This window comes from Aegilops tauschii, chromosome 1, assembly GCF_002575655.3.
Source record: "Aegilops tauschii subsp. strangulata cultivar AL8/78 chromosome 1, Aet v6.0, whole genome shotgun sequence".
In the NCBI taxonomy this organism is placed as follows: domain Eukaryota; kingdom Viridiplantae; phylum Streptophyta; class Magnoliopsida; order Poales; family Poaceae; genus Aegilops; species Aegilops tauschii.
In genome coordinates, this window is record NC_053035.3 from 496,515,774 (window position 1) to 496,542,020 (window position 26,247).

At 42.2% G+C, this 26,247-nt stretch overlaps 1 protein-coding gene and 3 long non-coding RNA genes across 4 annotated transcripts; 1 reads left to right on the forward strand and 3 right to left on the reverse strand.

Annotated features, from left to right (window-relative positions):
• The first annotated feature begins 1,664 nt into the window (after nt 1-1,664).
• LOC120969638 (uncharacterized) lies at nt 1,665-3,227 on the forward strand. Its single transcript, XR_005763962.1, has 2 exons — nt 1,665-2,705; nt 2,782-3,227. It is a non-coding gene; the product is annotated as an uncharacterized lncRNA (long non-coding RNA).
• A 592-nt stretch (nt 3,228-3,819) lies between these two features.
• On the reverse strand, nt 3,820-5,650 carry LOC120969640 (uncharacterized). The gene is made up of 2 exons (XR_005763964.3): nt 4,712-5,650; nt 3,820-4,187 (listed from the first exon to the last, which is right to left on the reverse strand). It is a non-coding gene; the product is annotated as an uncharacterized lncRNA (long non-coding RNA).
• A 108-nt stretch (nt 5,651-5,758) lies between these two features.
• Nucleotides 5,759-7,579, reverse strand: LOC109762124 (probable E3 ubiquitin-protein ligase WAVH2). The gene has a single exon (XM_020320945.1). It carries the CDS (start codon nt 7,577-7,579, stop codon nt 5,759-5,761), a length of 1,821 nt encoding a protein of 606 aa, XP_020176534.1.
• A 15,169-nt stretch (nt 7,580-22,748) lies between these two features.
• On the reverse strand, nt 22,749-23,510 carry LOC120969642 (uncharacterized). The gene is made up of 2 exons (XR_012183580.1): nt 23,197-23,510; nt 22,749-23,105 (listed from the first exon to the last, which is right to left on the reverse strand). It is a non-coding gene; the product is annotated as an uncharacterized lncRNA (long non-coding RNA).
• Between the last annotated feature and the right edge of the window lie 2,737 nt (nt 23,511-26,247).

The following is a 26,247-nucleotide window of genomic DNA, read 5'->3' on the forward strand; positions in this document are numbered from 1 at the left end:
AATAAAGAGAGAAAAACATGAGATGGAAGCCAGCCTAGAATGCTATTCTGTTCCAATTGTAGGAGGCAAAAATCATTCGGTGCATGCAACCAAGAATTATGGCTATTTACTTGGAGATATAAAAGGAGTTAAAGGAAGGTTTAAAGAAGGATTTGTGTTCCTATTTTTACCATGCAAGAAACATGTACGGGAAGGAGATGTACGTGGTCATCTATCTCTCAAGGACTTGGGATGGGGGGGATGGGGTCCAACTACACTGAAGATAAATACATGGTGTTTGTTGCCGAGATGTAAAAGGCAACTAATTAAATATAGTAGAGTCCAGAATAGATTATAGTCTTAGTTTCCTTTTGACTTGTGCGTTGCATGTAGGGATAGATTACTTCTACGTGAGGGTCAAGTTGATTAGCCGGGTCAGCTATAAGTAGTAGAGGATGCAATCATATAAAGGCAGGTTATTTTTTTATGAAATAGACACGATGTGTTTTTCAGGGTAGACACCCGTATCAAGTTTTGGAAGGATCTTTAGAAAACCTTTGTGTTGCGATTTCTCTTCGTGGAAATTGTTTTGCGCGTGAGTACCTTCGTCGAGATTGGTTTTCTCGTGCTGGGCCGCAAGGTTCAAACCCTCTACTTCGTGTACATCGCGTGCGCGGGCAAGAGGTTACTGCTACTAAAGGTGGAGTGTCGTGAAAGATCGGGCCGCAACAACAGATCGGATCTCACCATGAGGTTCGGTCTATATCAGCTACCTTGTCAATTACGTTGTGCCAGGTTATCTCTAGCTAAGATGACCCCTCTGTTTAGAATCCAAAGGAATATCTTCACTCTTAGAGGAATTTTGAACTTCCGCAATTTTTTGTTATCAATTGGAACATCACTATGAGCCAATGCATCATAGAAGGACTTGACTGAAAACTAGCCGTTCTGATGCAAATTCCACTGAAACTTGTTTGGTTCGCTTGATAGCTGAATGACCTCCAGACAATTGAGTGATTCATTTCATGCTGACAGGCAAGGCCCTAAAAGGTCCCCATGGAATGAAATATATGGGTTTTCTTGTCCCAAAACTTGTTTGATCGTGATTGATTATGTGTGACGATCATGTAAGCTATGGTATTGCACCATAAGTGGGGTGACACCCAGCCAGGTATCTTCCCTTAATCGAATCTGAGAACCATCCGTAACCGAGAAAGAGCCAAATTGAAAAAAAAAATTCGTTGGTCTTCATCACGCCATACCAAAAGTGTGAATCACTTGATTTTCAAAGAACTTGACAAATGATATCATGTCTCACTTGTTACAAATGATATCATGCCTCACTCCATTTAAAATTGGGAGACAAAATATGTGGTGCATGTACAACTAGTTCTGAAAAATTCCTTATTTATTTCTTGGCCCTACTATGGTAAATCTGAATATCGTCATCCCCTAGAAATTTGGCCCCGGAAATGACTCTCCCTAGCTAGGCGAGCACTTTATTGTCCTCCCTTAGATGCAGCCATATGTGATGGCATCTGGCAGCATGCATGGGTATTTTGGACCCATGTGACATGGGCGAATGTTATTTGGATGGAGGTTAGTTTTGCCACTTTAAAGAAATTACATACTTGATAGAAGTATATGGTCCATGTAAGTCCATGCATATGCATAAGTGTATTTTTTTTTTCCGACGACGTTAAAAAGTTTGAACTAAACAAGGAGAACCAAGGTACACATAGGCACACAGCCACTCTCCAACTGTAGGTATGTACTCCCGAGAACGTATCTGGTGAAACGACTAAACTGGTGCACCAGATGCACCAGCTATGTATGGGCCGTTGGATTTGAAAGAAAGGGACATGATTCAATGTGATGATGGGCTGTCGGTACATTTGCAAAATAGTCCTTGCAATACAGCTAAATCCAGCGATCTGACCTCTCTGTACCCACATCATCTTCCTCCCCTTGCCATACTCTGTACCAGGCCGTCCAGCTGCGTGCTAGGGTTCGGGAAGTCTGCTCCGTCGCCTCTCTCGCCCCCTCTCCTTGACCTTATCCCCCTTCTATCTTGTACCTAGTTCCGGCGCCGTTGAAGCACGAGCTCCCCTCCTCTCCTCTGAGTCGCGCCCGACGAAGACGTCATTGCCGCCGGCGAGCACGTAAATGTAGAGGTGTTGTGCTGTAGCTCCTGGGGTGAAGAGGAACTTCCCAAAGGAGCCGGCTATCTTCTGCGCCTCGAGGATTTTAGGATATGTTCTCTTATCTCATTATCCATTTATCATGGTCATATTGGGTTCTTCCCATTTGGGATTTCCCCAATTTATTCCAAACTAGTATCATTGCGTACTTGAATAAGTAGTATGAGCACCAGATTTCTGTATGAGATATACGACTGCAGATATTGTACTGCAAAATAGCCTATGCAAAGTTGAATAACTAGCGTTCTGAACCTTAATATGTATTTTGTAGTATAGAAAAACCATATTTATGCAAACTCTAAAGTAAGGTTTGTGCAGCTGTGCAGTTGAATAGGACCTAGCCATCGTCCTTTATAGCTCAGGATCCAAGGTATGAGCATCGAATTTGGTTGTTCTGTTATCCATGTACAGTCATATTTGCTTCTTCCAGGCCATTCAGTTTCCCATGTGTTTGAAGCCAATGGCATTTGGGAATATGAGATTGAAAAGGGGTTCAGAGCAAACAGTGAACCAAAAGAAGAAGAGGTAAAGTAAGCAACCTTGAAAAAATGTCGACGTCCTTTCTACAATTTTGCTAATGTGGTGTTCTTATTCTTTACAGGGCAAATAGCATCCAAAAGGTTCCAGATAAGTAGGGGCAGTGGTTTCACTAATTTGATGTTGGAATAATTATGTGAAGTCATACAGCTGGCTACATTCTTGCTGGAAATTGCAGTGATATTCATAGGCGAAGAGGTTTTCGACTTTTGGTGTTTCCAGGAGCTCACATTTGCAAATGTGTCACTTAAGCATGCATATGTTCTATGTCTGTAACCTGGATGTGGTCACTGTTAGCTTCAGGAAGTCGCTAACAGTAAACCATGTTGTCTCATTATCCGTGTTTAACCAGGAAGAAAAGATTGTATGACCTAGCAAGGAATTGCTAAGCCTAGCTTAATGTAGGTTTGAAGATTTGGTTTTTCTTTCTGTGTTATTGTCAGTTGTAGCCAGCTTGCTATATGTCGTGCTCATGTGAACACTTTCCGAATTAGTGCAACCTTATTACTATGTGTACTGAGCACCGTTCATTTATTTTCCTCTGTTTTTTGTTGCTCTGTACTTTAGCATCATCATCTGAATTTTGATAAGTGAGAACATGTTCATCTGTAATAGATATTTTTAGGCATTTTTGCAGCAGTGAAGTGATGAAATTTCTGACATGACCCTTGCCTGAAGTTCGGGAAATCTGAAAATAGAGAATGCAATAGAGTATGTAATGTTTAAGATGTATGGAAATCTGTACTGCTTCTTTAGATTGTATATGAAGTCATGTCTCATCTTAGAAACAATTAGATCATGAACATGTGAAAATTATGGTTAGAAAAATAAGAAGAGAAACTACTAAATTTCCACGGTAGGATTATGTCAGCCTGTATACATGGTGTTTCTTTTATTTCTTGTAACCCAGTTACATCTTTTCCTGTGGATATATAGAAGATGTGATATACATCACAAGATTTGTGCAGCTGACATCCATTATCTCTGGAAAATTTTGATGGACATATCTAGTGGAAAGATACGCACAACCTGGGACTTCATACTGTATTCTTGTTTATCATATCAATTAACTTTTATTGCTGCCCTGCTAAATCAGTACCGGTAACAACAAAAGGATATCTGAATACATTTTCTTTAGATGCTTCTATGCAAGAACATCACGTTTTTCACATCGGAACAACACAAGCATCTGCATATTATACAACAACCACTCATGTAAACTACAGAAAACCTGCATACAAGATTTTCTAGCAAATGTACATTCTTGATGATTACATGGTGCTACAAAAACTGAAGCCTGACTGCCTGAGACAACCATACACGATCTAGACTAGTACTAGAGGTGAAATTATCAGTTTCATCAATGCCATCTTGGAGACCTATGAAGATGACTCCTCTGAAGATTACCCAGTCATAGCTCAGCCTCTTCAACAGATTTACCGGCTCCAGGCAATGAGACTCCATAATGACCTTCAAACAAAATAATGGTGGCATCAGGGGAGCCAAGCTAAACTTAGTAGTGACACCCTAACCTACAATCATAGGCATCTATGTGTGGAAATAACATTGGATTCCAAAGTATCACATTTTTAGAATACAAAGGACAATCACTACTAGAGAAGTAGCGATGCACCATTGGTGATACATATTTGATTTGGCTCAGCAGTAGTTAGCTAAAAATGTTTTTGTAACTATAAAAAGATAAATTGATGATGAGTAAAGGACGAACTAGATAACAAAATCAATAAGATGAACTCGTAATGCTTTCACGAAATTCAGTTAGACTCTGTAAGTACACGTTCTCTTTAATATTGTTTATCAATAAAGGATGAAAACAGGGAGTACATCCCTTCTAATTGGCATGCAGATTGTAGAAATAGTCACAGTTCATACCTAAATTTGGTGCTCACAGCACACTATTCCAATTCTTAATCAACAAAAACATGCCCTTTAGTCAACTGGAACAAGATGGATAGAGGAAGAAGCGAACATACCTACATCCTTGAGCAGCTGTCGATGGATAGTGCTGACGGCGGCGGCGGCGGATTGTTGAGAGAGATCGTCGAAATTTAATAACCCTAATTCGCCTGAGTGGTACAGAAGAGGGAGAGACGGCCTGAGATCCATCTTTGAGCTCGCTGGACCTTAACCCTAGCTCCAGGAGGATGTACTGGTACAGAATCTGGCAAAGGGGAGGAAGACGATCTGAGTACGGGGAGGCCAATTCGTTGGATTTAGCTGAGCTGCAAGGACTGGTCTGCAAATGTACCATCAGGCCCATCATCGCACTGAATCATGTCCCTTTCTTTCGAATCCAGCGGCCCATACATAGCTGGTGCATCTGGTGCACCAATTCAGTCGTTTCACCAGATACGTTCTCATGTACTTCGTTCCAAATTACTTGACCCATATTTATCTAGATACGGATGTATCTAGACACTAAACAAGTATAGATATATTCATATTTAGACAAATTCAAGTCAACTAATTTGGAACGGAGGGAGTACAATGATAGGCTGGACTTTCTAAGATGTTTAGCTTCTTATTTACTCGGTACGCAAGGACAAGAACATTCAGCTGCATGTAAGCATATATAGAATCAAAAAATATATATATGCAATTGGTTTCACCATGTGCCTCAAACGTATTATATTTTTTTTCAGTTTGTCTAATTCACATCTAGATGTTTTCTAAGGATGTCACATCTAAACTCCCACAAATAACGCAGCAACAAAGAACAAAAAAAAAGTTATGATAAAAAAAATAGACCACAAACATAATGGACATCAGGTTAGATGTGACATAACTGTGTCTTAGACAGACCCATATTTTTTTTGCAATACTACAAAAAACTGACAATTCTTAAAACTGTTGCATACCACAAATATTGTTCGCAAAAAAAAAAAGGCATATCACTAATATGAATTAACTCCTCAGGATATAAGGTAACCTGCTAGTACAAAATATATCTAAATAGTAGTAGTAGTAGTAGTAGTAACCAAGATGATTCACTAATTTTCATATAGCAGCGGCAACTTTAATTAATGCTTTTTGTGACGTTTCCCTGTGCCGCTCTTGCTGTCTGGCTGCTGCCCTCTGCCGTGCTTCCTCTTCGGCTGTGGCGCCGGCGCCGCTGCGGTCTGCCGCTGCTCGCGTGACTTGTCCACCATCTTCTTCATTGCCGGAGTCGCGTAAGCCGCCCGCTGCACGCGGCCGCCACGGCAACAGCCACGGCCACCACTGCCAGGCGCCTTCCCCACCGTGGCGGCGCGCTGCTTCCGGTGCGAGCTCATGCCCGACAGGATGCGCGCGTGCCCAAACTTCTGGTACTGCTGCCTGTCTTCCACGAGACCGATGTAGTCGTGCATTTCGTCCTCCAGCTCCTCGCAGTCAAGGTCTTTGTGAGCGCGCGCCGAGCACTTCATAGCCGCCACTCGTCTCCGCAGTATCCGTCCGCCCTCGGCATGTTCTCCGCGATCAGCCGCCTCGCGTGCCGCCGCCATGTCTTCGGTTGCCGCCACCCGGAGGCGCTCGCGCTCCACCTCCATGGACGGCTCCACCCCGGTCACCTCGACGGGCCTCTGGACCACCGCGTCGTCTCCGTCGACGGTGGCCGCCTGCCCTGTCGCCGCATCCTGGTATGTGCAGCTCACCTTGACCAGGCCGGTGACTTCTTCAGCGTCTTCGGCCGTTGGCACGTCCATGAGTATCAAGAAGCGCCTCTCCTCGTCGGCGTAGAGCTCGCCGACGTCCACCGAGGAAGCACGGCCATCGTCGTCCACGTGGCTGTCGTAGCGGCCGGACTTGACCTCGCGGACGCGCACGCCCGGATGCAAGCATGTCACCGCGAGACGCGCCTCCTGCACGACGACCGTGAGGAGCCCACCGATGCACTGCGCGAACGCGTCCTGGACGATCGCCTGGTTCTGGATGAAGGAAAACGTGCCACCCGTGGCCTCCGCGATGGTGTGCATGGCCGCCGCGTCGTGGTCCGTGCCGAAACCGAACGTGTGAACCGCCGGAGGCCGGACTCCCGCGCCGTTGTACCCCCTGAGAGAAGATGGCACCAGGGTGATGTAGTCGGCGGCGTCTCCGCCAGCCGCGGTGTACGTGTCCTGCCCATCGGAGAGAAGCATGATACTGGCGACGGCGTTCACGTGCCGGCGGCAGTCAAGCACGTCGGCAGCCACGCGGAGGCCCTCGCCGATGTTCGTGGCGCCGTTCGCGACGAGGGACCCCACGGCCTGCTTCGCCGCGGCTTTCCCCGTGTCGGACATGCGCGAGAGGCGGATCAGGCGGCTGGCGTTGTTGGAGAAGGACACGACGGAGAGGCGGTCGGCCGGGCCGAGGTTGTCGATGACGAACCCCATGGCCTTCTTGAGCAGAGCCAGCTTGCTGCCGGCCATGCTGCCGCTGACGTCGAGCACGGTCACGAGGTCGAGCGACGCGCGCGCCGCCTCGGAGGACGGCGCCTTGGCGTGCACGAGCACGGCGAAGTGCTCGCGGGCCGCGCCCCTGGCCAGGGCCGGGAACTCGCAGTGCGTCCTGAGGACCACCCCGGCTCCTGATCCGCCATTATTTGCCGCCGCGGCCTGTGCGGGGACGGTCGGCTCGTCGTCCTGGTACGTGCGTCGCACCTGCCGGGAAGACGACGACGACGGCGGCGGTGGGGCGTTGACGGCGGGGAGGACGGTCCAGGGCGCCTTGCAGAGCGGGCAGTCGTGGTTGCCGTGCGCGACGCTGGCGGAGATGCAGCGGAGGTGGAAGGCGTGGGAGCACTCGGCCGTGAAGCCGGCCTGGCCGCGGACCATGCCGCCGAGGCAGATGGCGCAGACGTCGGCGTCGGCGTCCGCGTCCGCCATGCGCGCGGCAGAGGAAGGTTTGGGTCGCATCTGGTGCACGACGGACGGAGTACGTACGATACGATGTTGTTGTGTCGGTGTTGGACGAAGGCAGCGCGCCCTACATTATATAGCGGGTCGGGTCGGGTCGGTTAGGTTAGGTTATACGTGGGGTGCTCGACGTTCTTCGCATCCGGAAACTAAGGTTTCGTAGCCTGCGCGGAAACGAGGCGATAATATTTTCTTTCCATGCATGTTTTGTTTTTCTAGAAACTTTCCATGCATGTAGATGTAGATATATGGAAACGCAATGAACGAGGACAAAACTAGCCTTTTTCTTTTAGGTGAGGGAAAACTAGTCGTGACGTGTCGTCCCCAAGGCCCAGTTTTTTTTTCTTTTTTGAGGGGCCAAGGCCCAGCTGCAACCTGCAAGAAGAGGTATGCTTTTTCTTTGGCGGGAACTTGAAGAGGTAATATACTCCCTGCGTTTCTTTCAGTTTGCATATAAGATTTGGCTAAAGTCAAATTTTATAAATTTTGACTAACTTTACATAAAAGAATATCAACATCTACAATCCTAAACTTATATGTTATGAAAATTAACTTCATCATGCATCTAATAATATTGATTTCATAGTGTGAGTGTTGATGTATTTTTCTATAAAGCTAGTAAAACTTTACAAAGTTTGTCTTTGACTAAATTTTATATGCAAACTAAAAAGAAAACGGATGGAGTACGTCATGCAACCGACGATTACCGTGCGAAACGATAGGGCACCGGCTATTAAATTCGATGGCAGCTCTGGTGCTGGCTCACGCAAACAAAAAGAACGGCAATCGTTTTGTTTGTTTGTTTTTTAAAAAGTTTGTTTAAAATGAATCCAATTTATTTATACAATTTTATATAAAGTACACAACATCCCAAACATAATACAAATTATATGTTGGTCTCTAGACCACCAAACAACAATTGTTGCCGACATAAACACGTCACTGTCACCGCTCCGACATAGGAGTTGATGATAGCCTGAAAGTTTTAGTGAACGTGCCTCAAAGGACCAGTGTCTCGTAGACGCGGTCGTCGTCATTGACTCCTTCAATCAATTCGAAAAACTTGACTACAAATCTCGTCATCGCAAATACTCAAAGTGAAACTCTAACTTCGCCTCCCCGAAGAGCCGGCAGAAGGCCTAGTATTGTACGTCTACCAAAGGTATATACGTAAGATCTCCATCTAATCCATTCTGATGGACATACTTGATGAGGCGGAAAACCGACTCGAAGATGGAGCGCCATCATCACCCCGAGAGTCTCCCCATCAAGGACTAAAACCTCAATCTATCTATTAGCTGGAGCTGAGGCACCAGGGTTCTCTTCCCAGCCACTAAACGTCGGAGCGGCATGCAGATGGGGGCCAAATCCATAGGCTCACCGGTGCAAATCAATAGAAGAAGGCTTTACCCTATTCTCTTTGTGAGAGCAAAAAATAAACACATGTGCTAATTTCCAACTGTCTTTAGTTATCACTAAGAGTTTTGGTTTTGAAAAGTTGGTGAAATCGAAAAATATTCACATATATAAGTAAATATTCGTGAATTTTAAAAATATTCATGAAATTTAAAAATTTAAGAAAATTCAAAAAGTATTAACGCATTCAAAAAATATTGAGTTTAAGAAATGTACATAAATTTCAAAAAATATTGAAAAATATTCAGAAATTTGGCACAATATTAATAAATTTAAAATATTCGATGAAGTTGGAAGAATATTCACAAACTTCAAAAAGGAACATAAATTTAAAAATGCTATATAATTTTAAATTATAATATTTCCGAAATAAAGAAAATAAATAAGTAAAATCAATATCACAAAAGGCAAAAGACAAAAGGCATGTAAAAAAGACAAACAAAGAAAAGAAAAAAAGGGCCAGAAAATTGAAGATTCTTCCCAAAACCTGTGGAAAGGTAGCTACATGGGCATGCTAATTACTGAACTCAACTTGCCGAACTTACCTCACACAACGGAGCTGATTCGTATTTAACGCTTAAGGTGTAACTTATAGGCATATCGGTACATAGCGCACACCCACGGTTACGTTTTAGATTTACATAAAACATCCACCATCCGGTGTCGTGACACTTATAAAAGCTTCCAGCCTGTTTTGTTAAGCTTCTAGAAGCTGCCAACTATTTTTTGTCCTAGTTTTCTCTTTTGGTTTTTTGTTCCTTATGTTTATTTTTCGTTTTATTTTTGTTGTTTTTGTTAAAAAAATTATTTTTTATTTTTTTGTTTTTCATGATCTTTTTTTAACATGCCTGAACTTTTTCCAAATTTAGGATTTTTATTAATTTTGCGAATTTTTCCCGTATTCTTAGTTTTTTTTTTGTTAATTCACAAACCTTTTCCAATAGATAAAAAAAATGTATGTTCCAAATAAAGGAATATTGCTATATTTCGTTTTTCGGTGTTCCTTTTTAGCGAAAATTAATCAAATGAATGCTTTTTTTTATTTCGGGATTTTTTTTCCCAAATAAAGAATTTCAATTTTTTTGCTTCCATGATATTTTCTCAATTTCATGGGTTTTTTCAAACTCGTGAAATGTTTCACAAATTCGACGTGTTTCACGGACAATATTTGAATTTGTGAACCATATTGGATATTCACGAATATTTTGAAAAATTGTGAACATTTTTTGCAAATTGGTTTCACGGACATTTTTCTCAAATTCATGAATTTTTTTTTTGAGAAAAATACGAACCTTTTTCGAATGTATGATTTTTTTACCTCTAAAAAACTGGGCGTAGATTTGTTCTGAACCAATAGTTGCTGGTCTTTTTTTCTATCTTGTGTAACCGAATGAATAGAGCCGCTATAACAAACTAAGTTCTATAATGAAAAATTCCCACTAGTATATGACTGTGACAACATAGGAGCCTCTCTATCATGAAAATCATGGTGCTACTTTTAAGCACAAGTGTGGAAAAGGATAGTAACATTGTCCCTTCTCTCTTTTTCTCTCTTTTTTTTCTTGGGCCTTCTCTTTTTTTTGGCCTATATATATATATATATATATATATATATATATATATATATATATATATATATATATATATATATATATATATATATATATATATATATTTATATTTATATTTAGTCCAGAATCTCATCCCGACTTGTGGGGGAATCATAGTCTCCATCATCCTTTCCTCACATGGGCCGATGCTCTAATAATGATGATCATCACACTTTTATTACTTACAACTCAACAATTACAACTCAATACTTAGAACAAGATATGACTCTATGTGAATGCCTCCGGCGGTGTACCGGGATATGCGATGAATCAAGAGTGACATGTATGAAAAAATTATGAATAGTGGCTTTGCCACAAAATACGATGTCAACTACATGATCATGCAAAGCAATATGACAATGATGAAACGTGTCATGATAAAAGGAACGGTGGAAAGTTGCATGGCAATATATCTCGGAATGGCTATGGAAATGCCATAATAGGTAGGTATGATGGCTGTTTTGAGGAAGATATAAGGAGGCTTATGTGTGATAGAGCGTATCATATCACGGGGTTTGGATGCACCGGCGAAGTTTGCACCAACTCTCAATGTGAGAAAGGGCAATGTGCGGTACCCTAGAGGCTAGAAAATTGTGGAAGGTTGAGAGTGTGTATAATCCATGGACTCACATTAGTCATAAAGAACTCATATACTTATTGCAAAAGTTTATTAGCCCTCGAAGCAAAGTACTACTATGCATGCCCCTAGATGGATAGATTGGTAGGAAAATACCATCGCTCGTCCCCAACCGCCACTCATAAGGAAAGCAATAAAAGAACACCTATGTGTCAAAATTGTTACACAACTTTTACCATATGTGCATGCTACGGGACTTGCCAACTTTAACACAAGTATTTCTCAATTTCACAATTACTCAACTAGCACACTCTAATATTACCACCTTTATATCTCAAAACACTTATCAAGTATCTAACTTCTCATGATATTTAATGAACTCAATATGGAAGATTAATTTCATGATTAAAGAAAATTACCATGCTGTTTAAGACTCTCAAAATAATATAAGTGAAGCATGAGAGTTCAATAATTTCTATAAAATATAACCACCGCCGTGCTCTAAAAGATATAAGTAAAGCACTAGAGCAAAACTATATAGCTCAAAGGATATAAGTGAAGCACATAGAGTATTCTAACAAATTCCGAATCATGTGTGTCTCTCTCAAAAGGTGTGTACAGCAAGGATGATTGTGGCAAACTAACAAATAAATACTCAAATCATACAAGACGCTCCAAGCAAAACACATATCATGTGGTGAATAAAAATATAGCTCCAAGTAAATTTATCGATGGATGAGGACGAAAGAGGGGATGCCTTCCGGGGCATCCCCAAGATTTGGCTTTTTGGTGTCTTTGGATTACCTTGGGGTTCCATGGGCATCCCCAAGCTTAGGCTCTTGCCACTCCTTGTTCCATACTCCATCAAATCTTTACCCAAAACTTGAAAACTTCACAACACAAAACTTAGCAGAAAATCTCGTGAGCTCCGTTAGCGAAAGAAAAGAAAACACCACTTCAAGGTACTGTATTGAACTCATTCTTTATTTATATTGGTGTTAAACCTACTGTATTCCAACTTCTCTATGGTTTATAAACTATTTTACTAGCCATAGATTCATCAAAATAAGCAAACAACACATGAAAAACAGAATCTGTGAAAAACAGAACAGTCTGTAGTAATCTGTAACTAACACAAACTTCTGGAACTCTAAAAATTCTGCCAAAATAGGACGACCTAAATAATTTGTTTATTGATCTTCTGCAATTGGAATCAGTATTATATCACGTTCTGGTAATTTTTAACAATCGTTTTCGTGAACAGAAAGTTTCTGGAATTTTCAGCAAGATCAAATAACTATCATCCAAGAAGATCCTATAGGTTTAACTTGGCACAAACACTAATTAAAACATAAAAACAAATCTAGCCAGAGGCTAGATCAAAGATTTATTCCTAAACAGAAGCAAAAAGCAAAAAAAAACTGAAAATAAAATTGGGTTGCCTCCCAACAAGCGCTATCGTTTAACGCCCCTAGGTAGGCATAAAAACACGGATAGATCTAGGTGTTGCCATCTTTGGTAGGCAATCCATAAGTGGCTCTCATAATAGATTCATATGTCAATTTAATTTTCTTTCTAGGGAAGTGTTCCATGCCTTTCCTTAACGGAAATTGGAATCTAATATTTCCTTCCTTCATATCAATGATTGCACCAATCGTTTTAAGGAAAGGTCTACCAAGAATAATAGGACATGAAGGATTGCAATATATCAAGAACAATAAAATCTACGGGCACATAATTCCTATTTGCAACAATAAGAACATCATTAATTCTTCCCATAGTTTTCTTGATAGTGGAATCACAAGGTGTAAGTTTAAAGAGCAATCATCGAATTCGCGGAAACCTAACAAATCACACAAAGTTTTTGGAATCGTGGAAACACTAGCACCCAAATCACACAAAGCATAGCATTCATGATCTTTAATTTTAATTTTAATAGTAGGTTCCCACTCATCATAATGTTTTCTAGGGATAGAAACTTCCAACTCAAGCTTTTCTTCATAAGATTGCATCAAAGCATCAACGATATGTTTAGTAAAAGCTTTATTTTGACTATAAGCATGTGGAGAATTTAGCACGGATTGCAACAAGGAAATACAATCTATCAAAGAGAAATTATCATAATTAAATTCCTTGAAATCCAAGATAGTGGGTTCATTGATATCTAAAGTTTTGACCTCTTCAATCCCACTTTTACCATTTTTGCATCAAGATCTAAAAACTCCGAATTTTTGGGACGCCTTCTAACTAAAGTTGACTCATCTCAAGTCCCATCATTATCAAGATTCATATTGAAAAACAAAGATTTAATAGGGGACACATCAATAACTTTTAGATCTTCATCTTTATTTTCATAGAAACTAGAAGAACACGCTTTCACAAAACAATCTTTCTTAGCACGCATCCTAGCGGTTCTTTCTTTGCACGCATCAATGGAAATTCTCATGGCTTTGAGAGACTCATTGATATCATGCTTAGGAGAAATAGATCTAAGTTTCAAAGAATCAACATCAAGAGAAATTCTCTCAACGTTCCTAGCTAATTCATCAACTTTAAGCAATTTTTCTTCAAGCAAAGCATTGAAATTCTTTTGCGAATTCATAAACTCCTTAACACTAGTCTCAAATTCAGAAGGCATCTTATTAAATTTTCCATAAGAATTGTTGTAGGAATTACCATAATTATTAGAGGAATTACTAGGATACGGCCTAGGATTAAAGTTTCCACTATACGCGTTGTTACCAAAATTATTCCTACCAACAAAATTCACATCCATAGATTCATTATTATTCTCAATCAAAGTAGACAAAGGCATATCATTAGGATCAGAATAAACACTGTTATTAGCAAATAATTTCATAAGTTCATCCATCTTTGCACTCAAAACATTAATTTCTTCTATCGCATGCACTTTTTTATTAGTAGATCTTTCGGTGTGCCATTGAGAATAATTAACCATAATATTATCTAGGAGTTTAGTACCTTCTCCTAAAGTGATTTCCATAAAAGTGCCTCCCGCGGCCGAATCTAAAAGATTTCTAGAAGCAAAATTCAATCCGGCATAAAAAATTTGTATAATCATCCACAAATTCAAACCATGAGTAGGACAGTTACGTATCATTAATTTCATTCTATCCCAAGCTTGTGCAACATGTTCATGATCAAGTTGCTTAAAATTCATAATATCGTTTCTAAGAGGGATGATCTTAGCGGGAGGAAAATACTTAGAGATAAAAGCATCTTTGCACTTATTCCAAGAATCAATACTATTTTTAGGCAAAGACGAAAACCAAGCTTTAGCACGATCTCTAAGAGAAAAAAGAAATAGCTTCAATTTAACAATATCATTGTCCAGATCTTTCTTCTTTTGCATATCACACAAATCAACGAAGCTACTTAGATGGGTGGCGGCATCTTCACTAGGAAGGCCGGCGAATTGATCTTTCATGACAAGATTGAACAAAGCAGCATTAATTTCACAAGATTCAGTATCGGTAAGAGGAGCAATCGGAGTGCTAAGAAAATCATTGTTGTTGGTATTGGTAAAGTCACACAATTTAGTATTATCTTGAGCCATCGTGACAAGCAAGTAATCCAACACACAAGCAAACAAAAAGCGAGCGAGAAAGAGGCGAACGGAAAAGAGAGGGCGAATAAAACGGCAAGGGTGAAGTGGGGGAGAGGAAAACGAGAGGCAAATGGCAAATAATGTAATGCGAGGAATAAGGGTTTGTGATGGGTAATTGGTATGTTGACTTTTGCGTAGACTCCCCCGCAACGGCGCCAGAAATCCTTCTTGCTACCTCTTGAGCACTGCGTTGGTTTTTCCTTGAAGAGGAAAGGGTGATGCAGCAAAGTAGCGTAAGTATTTCCCTCAGTTTTTGAGAACCAAGGTATCAATCTAGTAGGAGGCTACGCTCGAGTCCCACGCACCTACACAAACAAATAAGAACCTCGCAACCAACGCGATAAAGGGGTTGTCAATCCCTTCACGGTCACTTACGAGAGTGAGATCTGATAGATATGATAAGATAATATTTTTGGTATTTATATGATAAAGAGAGATGCAAAGTAAAATAAAAGGCAATAGAAATAGCTAAGTGTTGGAAGATTAATATGATAGAAAATAGACCCGGGGGCCATAGGTTTCACTAGTGGCTTCTCTCAAGAGCATAAGTATTACGGTGGGTGAACAAATTACTGCCGAGCAATTGATAGAATTGGGCATAGTTATGAGAATATCTAGGTATGATCATGTATATAGGCATCATGTCCGTGACAAGTAGACCGAAACGATTCTGCATCTACTACTATTACTCCACACATCGACCGCTATCCAGCATGCATCTAGAGTATTAAGTTCATAAGAACAGAGTAATGCTTTAAGCAAGATGACATGATGTAGAGGGATAAACTCATGCAATATGATATAAACCCCATCTTGTTATCCTCGATGGCAACAATACAATACGTGCCTTGCTGCCCCTGCTGTCACTGGGAAAGGACACCGCAAGATTGAACCCAAAGCTAAGCACTTCACCCATTGCAAGAAAGCTCAATCTAGTACGCCAAACCAAACTGATAATTCAAAGAGACTTGCAAAGATAACCAATCATACATAAAAGAATTCAGAGGAGATTCAAATATTGTTCATAGATAATCTTGATCATAAACCCACAATTCATCGGTCCCGACAAACACACCGCAGAAGAAGATTACATCGAATAGATCTCCAAGAGAATCGAGGAGAACTTTGTGTTGAGATCCAAAGAGAGAGAAGAAGCCATCTAGCTAATAACTATGGGCCCGAAGGTCTGAGGTAAACTACTCACACATCATCGGAGAGGCTATGGTGTTGATGTAGAAGCCCTCCATGATCAATGCCCCCTCCGGCAGGACGCCGGAAAAGGCCCCAAGATGGGATCTCACGGGTACAGAAGGTTGCGGCGGTGGAATTAGGTTTTCGTGGATGCCTCTGATGGTTTGGGGGTACGTAGGTATATATAGGAGGAAGAAGTAGGTCGGTGGAGCCACGAGGGGCCCACGAGGGTGGAGGGCGCGCCTGGGGGGGTAGGCGCGCCCCCTACCTCGTGGCCTCCTCGTCTGTTACTTGACGTCCACTCCAAGTCCTCTGGATCACGTTTGTTCCAAAAATCATGTTCCCGAAGGTTTCATTCCGTTTGGACTCCGTTTGATATTCTTTTTCTGCGAAACTCTGAAATAGGCAAAAAAACAGCAATTTGGGCTGGGCCTCCCGTTAATAGGTTAGTCCAAAAAATAATATAAAAGTGTATAAATAAGCCCATTAAACATCCAAAACAGAATATATAGTAGCATGGAACAATAAAAAATTATAGATACGTTGGAGACGTATCAGCCAGCGGGGCACGCTTAATTGGACTCTAAAAGGGGACTCTCCCACGGCTTATTTCTTTGCCATCGCTAATGGTAGGAGGAGACGGTGTGGTATTAACAGCCTGATCATTAATGGAGTGCGGTCTTCGGACCAATCTGTGATCCTCTCTCACGTGGTGGAGTTCTTCTCATCGTTATTAGGGGCCAAACCTCCCTCGGGGTTTTCCGTTTCTCCTGCCTTGTGGGACCATAGTATGAAAATCTCAGCCGAAGAAAATGCTGCGTTGATGGTGCCCCTCTCCGATAAGGAGACCTCGGATGCGGTTAACTCTGCTAACCAGAATGCTGCTTCCGGGCCGGATGGCTTTTCGATTCCCTTCTTTCGGAAGTTTTGGCCTCAGTTGAGGCAGTTGGTTTGTAATGGTATTCAGGGATTCTGTCTAGGAACTATTGATATATCTCGCCTCAACTACGCGGTGATCTCCTTGATTCCTAAAGTTAAAGGTGCTGAACTGATTTCCCAGTTCAGGCCTATTGCGCTGATTAATAACTTTGCTAAGTTTCCTGCTAAGGGCTTTGCTACCCGCCTGTCCCCCGTTGTTCATAGAGTTATCAGCCCTTACCAGTCAGCTTTCATCAAAGGGCGCTTCATTTTAGATGGCATACTCTGTCTTCATGAAATAATTCATGATTTGAGAGCTGGTAATTCTAAGGCTGTCATTTTAAAACTAGACTTTGAGAAAGTCTATGACTCGGTCAGTTGGCCTTTTCTCAGTAAGGTTCTTCTAGCGAAAGGCTTTGACGGGGCGTATGTTCATCGTATTATGCAGTTGGTCTCGGGTGGCCACACTGCGGTTTCTGTGAATGGCCACATTAGTAATTTTTTTTGCTAATGGCAGGGGCCTGCGACAAGGGGATCCTGCGTCTCCTGTCCTGTTTAATTTTGTTGCCGATGCCTTCTCTTGCATTCTATCTAGGGCGGCTCAGCATGGCCATATCCTGCCTGTGGTCTCTCATTTAATTCCTGATGGTGTCACTCACTTGCAATATGCTGATGACACCATTATTATGGTTGAATTGAACGATGCCTGCATTGCCCATCTCAAGTTCATCCTTTTTTGAGGCCGTCTCTGGCCTGAAAATTAACTTCTCCAAGAGTGAGGTCCTGGTCACTGGTGTTGATGATGCGGAGGCCTTGAGAGTGGCTATGCTGCTTAACTGTTCTCTGGGCTCCTTCCCTTTCAAATATCTGGGACTCCCCATCTCTCCTATTTTGTTACATTCTAAGGATTTTGCTCCGGCTGTTTCTAAGGTGGGAAACAGGGTTCTTCCCTGGAGAGGCAGATATAACACTAATGCTGGCAAAGTTGCTCTGATTAACACCTGCCTCTCCTCCCTTCCTATGTTTCTAATGGGATTTTATCTCTTATCGGCTCGCATTCATGCCGGTTTTGACAAGCACAGGGGTGCTTTCTATTGGGATGCTGCTGACAACAAACGGAAATTTAGGCTGGTTAAATGGAAGCTCATGTGCAGGCCTAAAAACCTTGGGGGTTAGGCATTATTAACACGTTGGTTATGAACAAATGTCTTTTAATCAAATGGTGGTGGAAAATCATGACCAGTGGGGCCGGCTCTTTATGGTATTCAATCCTTAAAGCTAAATATTTTCCACACTCTAGCCCGATGTTTGCTGGGCCCTGGCATGGATCCCAATTCTGGAAGGACCTTATTAAAGTCAGACCTTTGTTCCTGGAACATGTTAAGTTTAATGTTGGTAACGGCACCTCGGTTCGTTTTTGGCGTGACTGGTGGTGTGGTGACACTCCTCTGGCTGTTAGCTTTCCGGTTCTTTTTTCGTATTGCCCTAACCCGAATATCTCCATCGCGGAGGTGGCGGCTAATAATTGGGACCTGGCTTTCGTCGTTCCCTGTCTCCTAAAGAGTTGGAAGACTGGCAAGACTCTCTGCCTTATTCCCCTTGCTCTCGGAGACGCCGGATACGGTGGTCTGGCCTCATTCTCCCTCTGGCCAGTTTTCAGTTAAATCTCTGTACTCTAGGATCATCGGAGGTGCCCCTTCGAATAGTTTCTCTTGCATTTGGCGGTCCAGAGTTCCTCCTAAGATTAAAATCTTCCTCTGGCAGGCCTTCAAAGGCCGTCTCCCCGCGGCTGACCAAATTCGTAAGCGTAACGGGCCGGGCTCGGAGTTTTGTGCTCTATGTGGTGCCTTGGAAGACACGAATCATATCTTTTTTCATTGCGTGCTGGCTAAGCTGGTCTGGAGCTATGTCCGATCCTGGCTCCAGGTTACTTGGAATCCCTCCTCCTTTCCTGAGCTGAGAAACCTTGCCAAGTCGTTGGTTGGGGTGACTAGGAGGGTTTTCTGGCTTGGCCTGGGTGCGATTTGTTGGTCGTTGTGGACGATTAGGAATAAATTTACGATCGAACACGTTTTCCCTACTAAGGCTGCTGACTCTCTTTTCAAATCTTGTATCTTCTTGCAGCAGTGGAGATCATTGACTAAGGAGGACGACTGGGGAGTGCTGGACCTGCTCATCTCTAAAATTCGGGCCTCGACGTCTTCTCTATCTGGGCAGGGTTCTGCAGTCTGATCTAGCCTGTCGATGGTTCTTCGTCTCTGATGGTGGCTCTATCTTTTCTTTTATCCGGCCTGCGTGCCATGTCTGGCAGGTTGCCATGTACCCCTCATACTTTCGTGCTCCTGATCCCTAGTTCTGTTAGCGTGAATTATTGGTGGCTTCGCCCCATGTTGGTGTTTGGGCTTGTGACTCTGCCTTGTGGCTTTATTTATAAAGTCGGGCTATGGCCTTTTCTCAAAAAAAAATCTATTTTGGAACGGAGGGAGTAGTAGGCACGAAGGATGACCCTCTGGAGCAGTGTGCCCCTGAAACAAATGCAGAGCAGAAGGCTCCTGAAGAGAAGTTGCTCAACCGGAGCAGTGTGCTCCAAATGAGGAAACTGTCGCTAGTGATTCCCCAGAAGAAAAAGCCCTCGTTCTCCAGAAGAAATCCCTCTGGATGAAGTACTACTTGAGAATGCAGGAGCACTTGATTCTCCCTCTATACGTGCTTTCATTCCGTCTCTCAGTTCCTTTGTGGATGTCGAAAGAGAAACAAGATGATGTTGTTCCATCTCAGCCAAGTGCGCAGCCCAAGATAGTTGCATAAAAGGCCCCTAGTGCTTTCCCCCGAAGATCATGCTCAAACGAGTGCTTCCACAAAATCCTCTAAGTCCGTTGTGGCTGCCTCGTTTGTAGTCAATTCACGAGGAGGAAGAAGCAGAAATTGCTGCTAGCACTGAAGCCTTGCTTTCCCAAGCAGAAACTGCCGAAGTTTGATTCTGGGAGATCTCCTTGTACTTTAATTCAACATGCTGCAACACAATGCGAAACTTACTTGCTTCAGAGAATGTCCATATGATGGTTATCGCACATCTCAATCTGCTTGGTTCTGGACGATGAGCAGGTGGTTTATTACGCAAAGCTTTTGTGCAACAAAGGCAGAGTTTTCCAACTTGAATGCTTGAATGTGCCCACAATGCAGACGGTCAGTTGTTTATCTCCTATCTTGATTACTCTCGATGCTCTACAGTTGACTAGTGTACTCAATTTTCACCATGACTGGAATACCGAACTTAACAATTAGTTATATGCCACACTCTTATGTCACTGTAGATCCCAAGTTCCCAACGATTCTTCCACATGGGTGCTAGAATGGATGAAAAAAAATTGGAAGGATAAAAACCTCAGCATCTCAGTTCATGTACAACTCGGATTTCCTATCTATGAAGAATCTGGTACTGCTGTGAAGCTCTGTGAAGCTGCATGCATGACCCCCCCCCCCCCCCCCCCCCCCCCCTCTCTGCAACTCCAGAACAATGACATCTCTTGATGGATCCTGCTATTGCTGGAGATATTGCCAAGCCGATGCGAAACTGAATGACTTGGTGTATATCAACAAAACTTTCGATCCGATAATGAGCAAAACTCTCTGTCCCAAGACGGGAATTCACTCTCAGGACTTAATCGAAGGGATAGTTGAAGCTCTCTTTTCTGGTCCTTTATTGAGTTTGACAACATATGTGCGTCTCTCCACTGCTTGAAAGCACATAGTGTTGGCGGCGCGGTGTTCAGAAAATCCCTCTCATAACATGGGATGATCTGGCGGCAAAAAATTAATATAAAAAGGGATGAAAGAAAACATGGATGAGGACTAAAAAAACATGGAACTAAATGGGAAAAATGAGGATTCCCATAGATTGTCACTGATGATGTTTTGAATCCCTATACTAGAAAAACACCAAATGATGCGCTGGTTGCATCCTTGTTTGCGCATGAGATTTTGCACACTGTGCATGCCATCTATGCACATTTTTTTTGAAGTTATATAGTTCTTAAATGAATAATAATAACAGTTAAAAAATACACACACACGCACACACAAAATTGAGAATGTTTATGAAAATAAAGGAGTGAAGTTAAAGTCAAGTGGTAAACGACAGAAATATCGCAAAAATATCCAAAGCCAAAAATGACCATTTGTTGTAATATCAGGTCTAATACAATAGTTCAATTCATATTTAATCGGAAAATGTATGTATGATAAAAAATGCAAAGAGAAGGGCAGCACCGGAGGGTTTGAAGAAATCGAATGAAGATAACCTGATATTGTTTCGTCTAGAATGAAAAATGCTGCAATATTAAGAAAACCTAAGGAAAAGAAGATAGTTTAGCTATCTAGCAGTCACCAGACCTACATTTACATTTTTTACATGCATGAACAGTAAATGCATAGTAATAATTACTGAAAAAAGGTGATTGTCAAACAGAGAAACAAAGAACTGAACATTAAACTAACAAACATAGAAAATTGATCTTGTCTCGATGGTCAATGAATAATGAAGAAGAACGACTGAAAAACTGAGGATGATAAAAAAAATGGCTTAAAGGGGAGATTGAAGAATACGGATAAATAACCATGAACGATACCTGAGAAATGAACTGAGGAAGAAGGATTGATGAATGACATTAACTGACAAATGATAAATAAGAAGACTGAGAATTTCAAGACAGATAATTGAAGAATTATAAGAATATTGAGGAAATAAGCTGAGGAGTCAATATTGACTGAAAATAAATGACTGGTGAAAACAACTGACACTAACTACAAAATAAGAAACTATGAATGCAACTGACAATGAATATAACTGGAAAAATCTGAAATCGACAGCTCCCCCAAAATACTGAACCAACAATGTTGTCAGAAGGCCTAGATCCCTCAGGAACATAGTTTCTCCCGCGCAACTTTGGTGATGAGCAGGCGAACTAAAATTGACACTCTGAACCATAGTGAACTGAACCCAAATAATCGCACAGCGAGCAGGACGTTTGGGAATCAATTTTTGTAGACTTAAACCGATCACTTGTAGCAGCTCCGACACGACTGAGCTTAGAGGGGGGACACAGAGAGAAGTGGCTTGCTGTACCTATCTCGCGATCGGTGGTTCCGCTCCGCCAGAGCACTAATTGCTCGTGGCGGGCGCCATGCAAGATCCCCACTGGCCACCTCTCAATCTCCTCCATATGTCATTCCTCTCGCCATTCGCCGGCAGCTAGCTGACAACTTGCCTCCCTTCTTCTATCCTCTTGCTGCTGCCAGCCACTCTCCTTCCCCTGCCTCCCCCTCTCAAGCTGCGCTGGCACAATGACGAACAAGCACGCCGCCTGGAAACCGGTTCGGGTTCAAAAACGTGGTAAAAGAAAACCTCAACCCGAAAACCCACCTAATTGTCAAAGACCCGACTGAGATTCAAACAAAATCGGACAGCCATAAAATCTGACCTAAGCCAAATCAAAAACAGGTGACTGATTTTTAGTGGAACTGTATTATTTTTAGTTCCTTTATTATCAAGTCTTCAGCTGTTAATACGTTTGCCAAACTTGCAGCTTCCAGACTAGATTTTTTTAAAACTTCGAGAAGCCCAAAAACATAGCAAAAGGGGAAGACCTTTACAAATCAGCATTTTTTTAAAAAGAGTTATCTTTCCTCATTTGTTTTTATCGCATCTGGCAGGACCATAGATAAAGAGCTAGCTAGTTCTAAACAACAATACAATGAAGTTCATACGTCAAAAAAAAATACAATGAAGTTCACTCCACATAAACAACACCTGGATAACACCATATAAGGAGAACAGATTCGGATTACAACATCCAGTTAACATGTCACTTCTTTATGGCAACGAGAACGACGAATCACTTGGCTCATAAGGCGAGCAGCAGTCCTCACTTCTACTAGTAGTTTTATACTCTACATTGGAGTGAATTTCTTTAAAGTGAACACTTTTAATTGGCCGGCTTCAAACACTGTGCTAGATAAGGTTAGCTACTAACTCCAAGGATATCAGCAAACATCTCTTTCCATCCATCCGAATCCAGATACATCCAAGTGGCAAGCATTGTAGGCAGTCCATATACCAGCCATTTATTCAATCTTTCTCTTGCACGACAGAAGCGCCTACAGAGGAGATTACCAAACAAGATACGCATCAGTATAATCAAATTAGGGAGATCGGATCAATCTGTATATGTAATTTTGTGGATCATACCATAGGGTGTCACTGGGATTGGGCTCAATGTGTCCGAAGAGATGGTGGATAAGCTCCCTGTTCTCTCGGAAGTACTTGTTACGCGAGGGGAATCTGCTATCAAGCTCAGCGAGCTGGTAGAAGAGATCGTGTTTCTTGGTCTCGATTTCTGCTATCTGACGACGGCCCCATGCTCTCTTGGCGTCGAGGTCTAGCGCGGGTTTTGCACAGGGTTGCTGGCACACAGATCGAAGATCAGTTTAGCAGGGATTACCAAGTAGCAGCAGTACTTAATCGCTGACATATACTGTATTTCGTTTCGTAACTGGTGGAAAAAGAAGTTGTAGATCTCGGAAAAAAAAACGATTTATAGTACTAGAACCGAATATATGATATATTCTACAACCTCCATCCCGAATTACAGAATCTACATACATCTAATCCGAGTCAACTAATTCAGGACGGAGGGATGTGCAGCGGTGATGATGAACATATACATATACAGAAGTTGTGGATCTTGGGTGGTATACCTTCAAAGCGGTGTTGCAGCCGTCGCCGCCCGAGGACATAGATCTTTGAGGAAAATACGCAGGTCGGCCGCCGTTGATAAGCCTTGGCATCAGCCGGCGACGCTCACCCTCAACCAGCGGCGAGACGACGGCTTTGTAAACGGACTGGGCTCGCTGGACTCCGGCCGCAAATCGCATCGCCGCCGCCATAGCCTTGAATCTGCGATTTGCCTTTTGTTTTTTATAGGGCGAGAAATCGAGCGATGTTTGCTGCTTCGATTTTCTTTGCCGGTCTAGGGTCGGGTCCCTCTTATATCACGTTTGGGCCCAGCCTTTCCGTCTCCAACTCCTCCAGCGCCAGATTTTTCTTTTGCTTTCTTTGTGTTTTTCTTTTTTTTTCGCACACGGTAGACGTAAGCGTGTATACCCTACCTCTATGAGCACATTCGAGAGATTGAGAACCATCCAACCACAGAAATAATGTAAGCATCGGGATTTAAACCCTGGTGGGCCGAGGATACCACTGTTCCTCTAACCATTCAACTACATGTTGGTTCACGCTTTTTTTTGTGTGTTTTGAGATGAGATTAACCTCCAACGTCAGTTACGTCAATCCGGAGCGCACATAGCACGTTCTTATTTTTAATTTTTTGTGAGAAATAGCACGTTCTTATTAACCGGGAAAGGTTTCCACCGCTCGACGCGCTTCATGGATCAGCCATCGCACATAGTTCATTTTCTTGGAACCATGCTATACGTACGACAATTCACGTACGAATTATATCTGATGGAGCAGATCAACCCGTATATCAGTTGGACTCTAAGTCCAGCAACGGCTGGATGTTGCATCGTACCAAATCGGACAAGTCATGTTCGTACGTGTAGTAGTTTCGATTTTCTTGAAGACGAATTTTTATCATACCGTTTGTTATTCATGCATCGCACACAGTTCGATCGAATGGTGTATGGAAAAAGTTTCTGAGATTGGTGATCAGGTGTTCCTCAAACTTCACCCATATGCTCAGTCCAGTGTGCCCCGTCGTGCAAATCAGAAGCTTTCTCTCAAATATTATGGACCCTATCAGATTCTTTCCAAAATTGGTTGTGTCATTTATCGTCTGGCTCTTCCCAGTGACAGCCGCGTACACCCGGTTTTCTACGTTTCTCAACTCAAGTAGGCCAGAACTCCTAATTTCCAGGTGCATTCTTCATTGCGAGATGCTGATGCTTATTCACAGTGTCCTCTGCGTGTGTTGTACCGTTGGGTTCGCCAGCTTGGCAATCGTGCAAATACCGCACGTGTTGATTGAATGGAACAAAAGAGGACCTATGCAGCTAACTGGGAATATTTTGACCCCCTAATGAATCAATGTTTCCCTTGAGCTCTGGCTTGGGGGCAAGTCGTTTCTGAAGATCACGCAAGAGATGGGCCAGAATCCTACAAGCCCGGGCCGGGCCAGACGCCTACCAGCCTGGCTCACTGATCCGAATTGGGTCCATTAAGACTTCCGATATATATATTCACACCTTATCTGGTACTCCTTCCGTCTGAAAAATCTTGTCCCAAGCTTATCCCTCAAATGGTTGTATCAAGCATCAAGTTAGTGCTAGATACATCCATTTGAGGAACAAACTTTTTGGGATGGAGGGAGTAGCTGGTAGGAATGAACGGATAGCTGAAGGGCTAGCGCCTATAATCGTTGTAAGCTACAAGCTGTAAGGGTGACACTAGTAGAAAAAGGGTCTTTAGTCCCGGTTTATAAGGGTCTTTAGTTCCGGTTCTGGAACCGGGACTAAAGGGTCGTTATTAAAGCCTCCCCCTTTAGTCCCGGTTCTTACACGAACTGGGACTAAAGGCCCTCCACGTGGCCGCTGCCTGGAGGTTCACCTTTAGTCCCAGTTGATAACACCAACCGGTACTAAAGAAAATTTTATGATTTTTTTGAATTTTTTTTATTTTCCAATTTTTGAATTTTTTTAACCTCTAATCTCTAATCACCCCTCATCACTGCTCAATTTAACCTCTAATCTCTAATCACCCCTCATCATTCCAAATCATCTAACTTCCCAGACGGTCACCCATCCTCTCACTACTACAGCCTGAGCACGCTTAACTTCCGGGTTCTATTCTCCCTCGTTTCCAAGTGTGCACTAGTTGTTTTCCTGACAATAGCAAGATGTCAATCCTATTAACCCTCAGGAATTTAGCTTGAGCATGAAGTCACACATTTCACTGTTTGAGTTTGAAACTATTGTTCTAAAAAACAATAATTATTTAGTAACACTAATATTTCTTGAATAATTAGTTTGACCTGATTTGACCAAAATTCAAAAAAACTGAAATAATTATTTAGTAACACTAATATTCTTGAATAATTATTTTGTAACAATAATACTTCTTGAATAAGTAGTTTGACCAGATTTAACAAAAATTCAAAAAAAAAACAGAAATTTGAGCATAACTTTTTTTCTTTTAGAATTTGAGGATTCTAAAAATTTGCAAACAGGCCGTAGGCGATCAAAATCGGTTGCGGATTTTCGTGCTGAACATTTTGATATATTA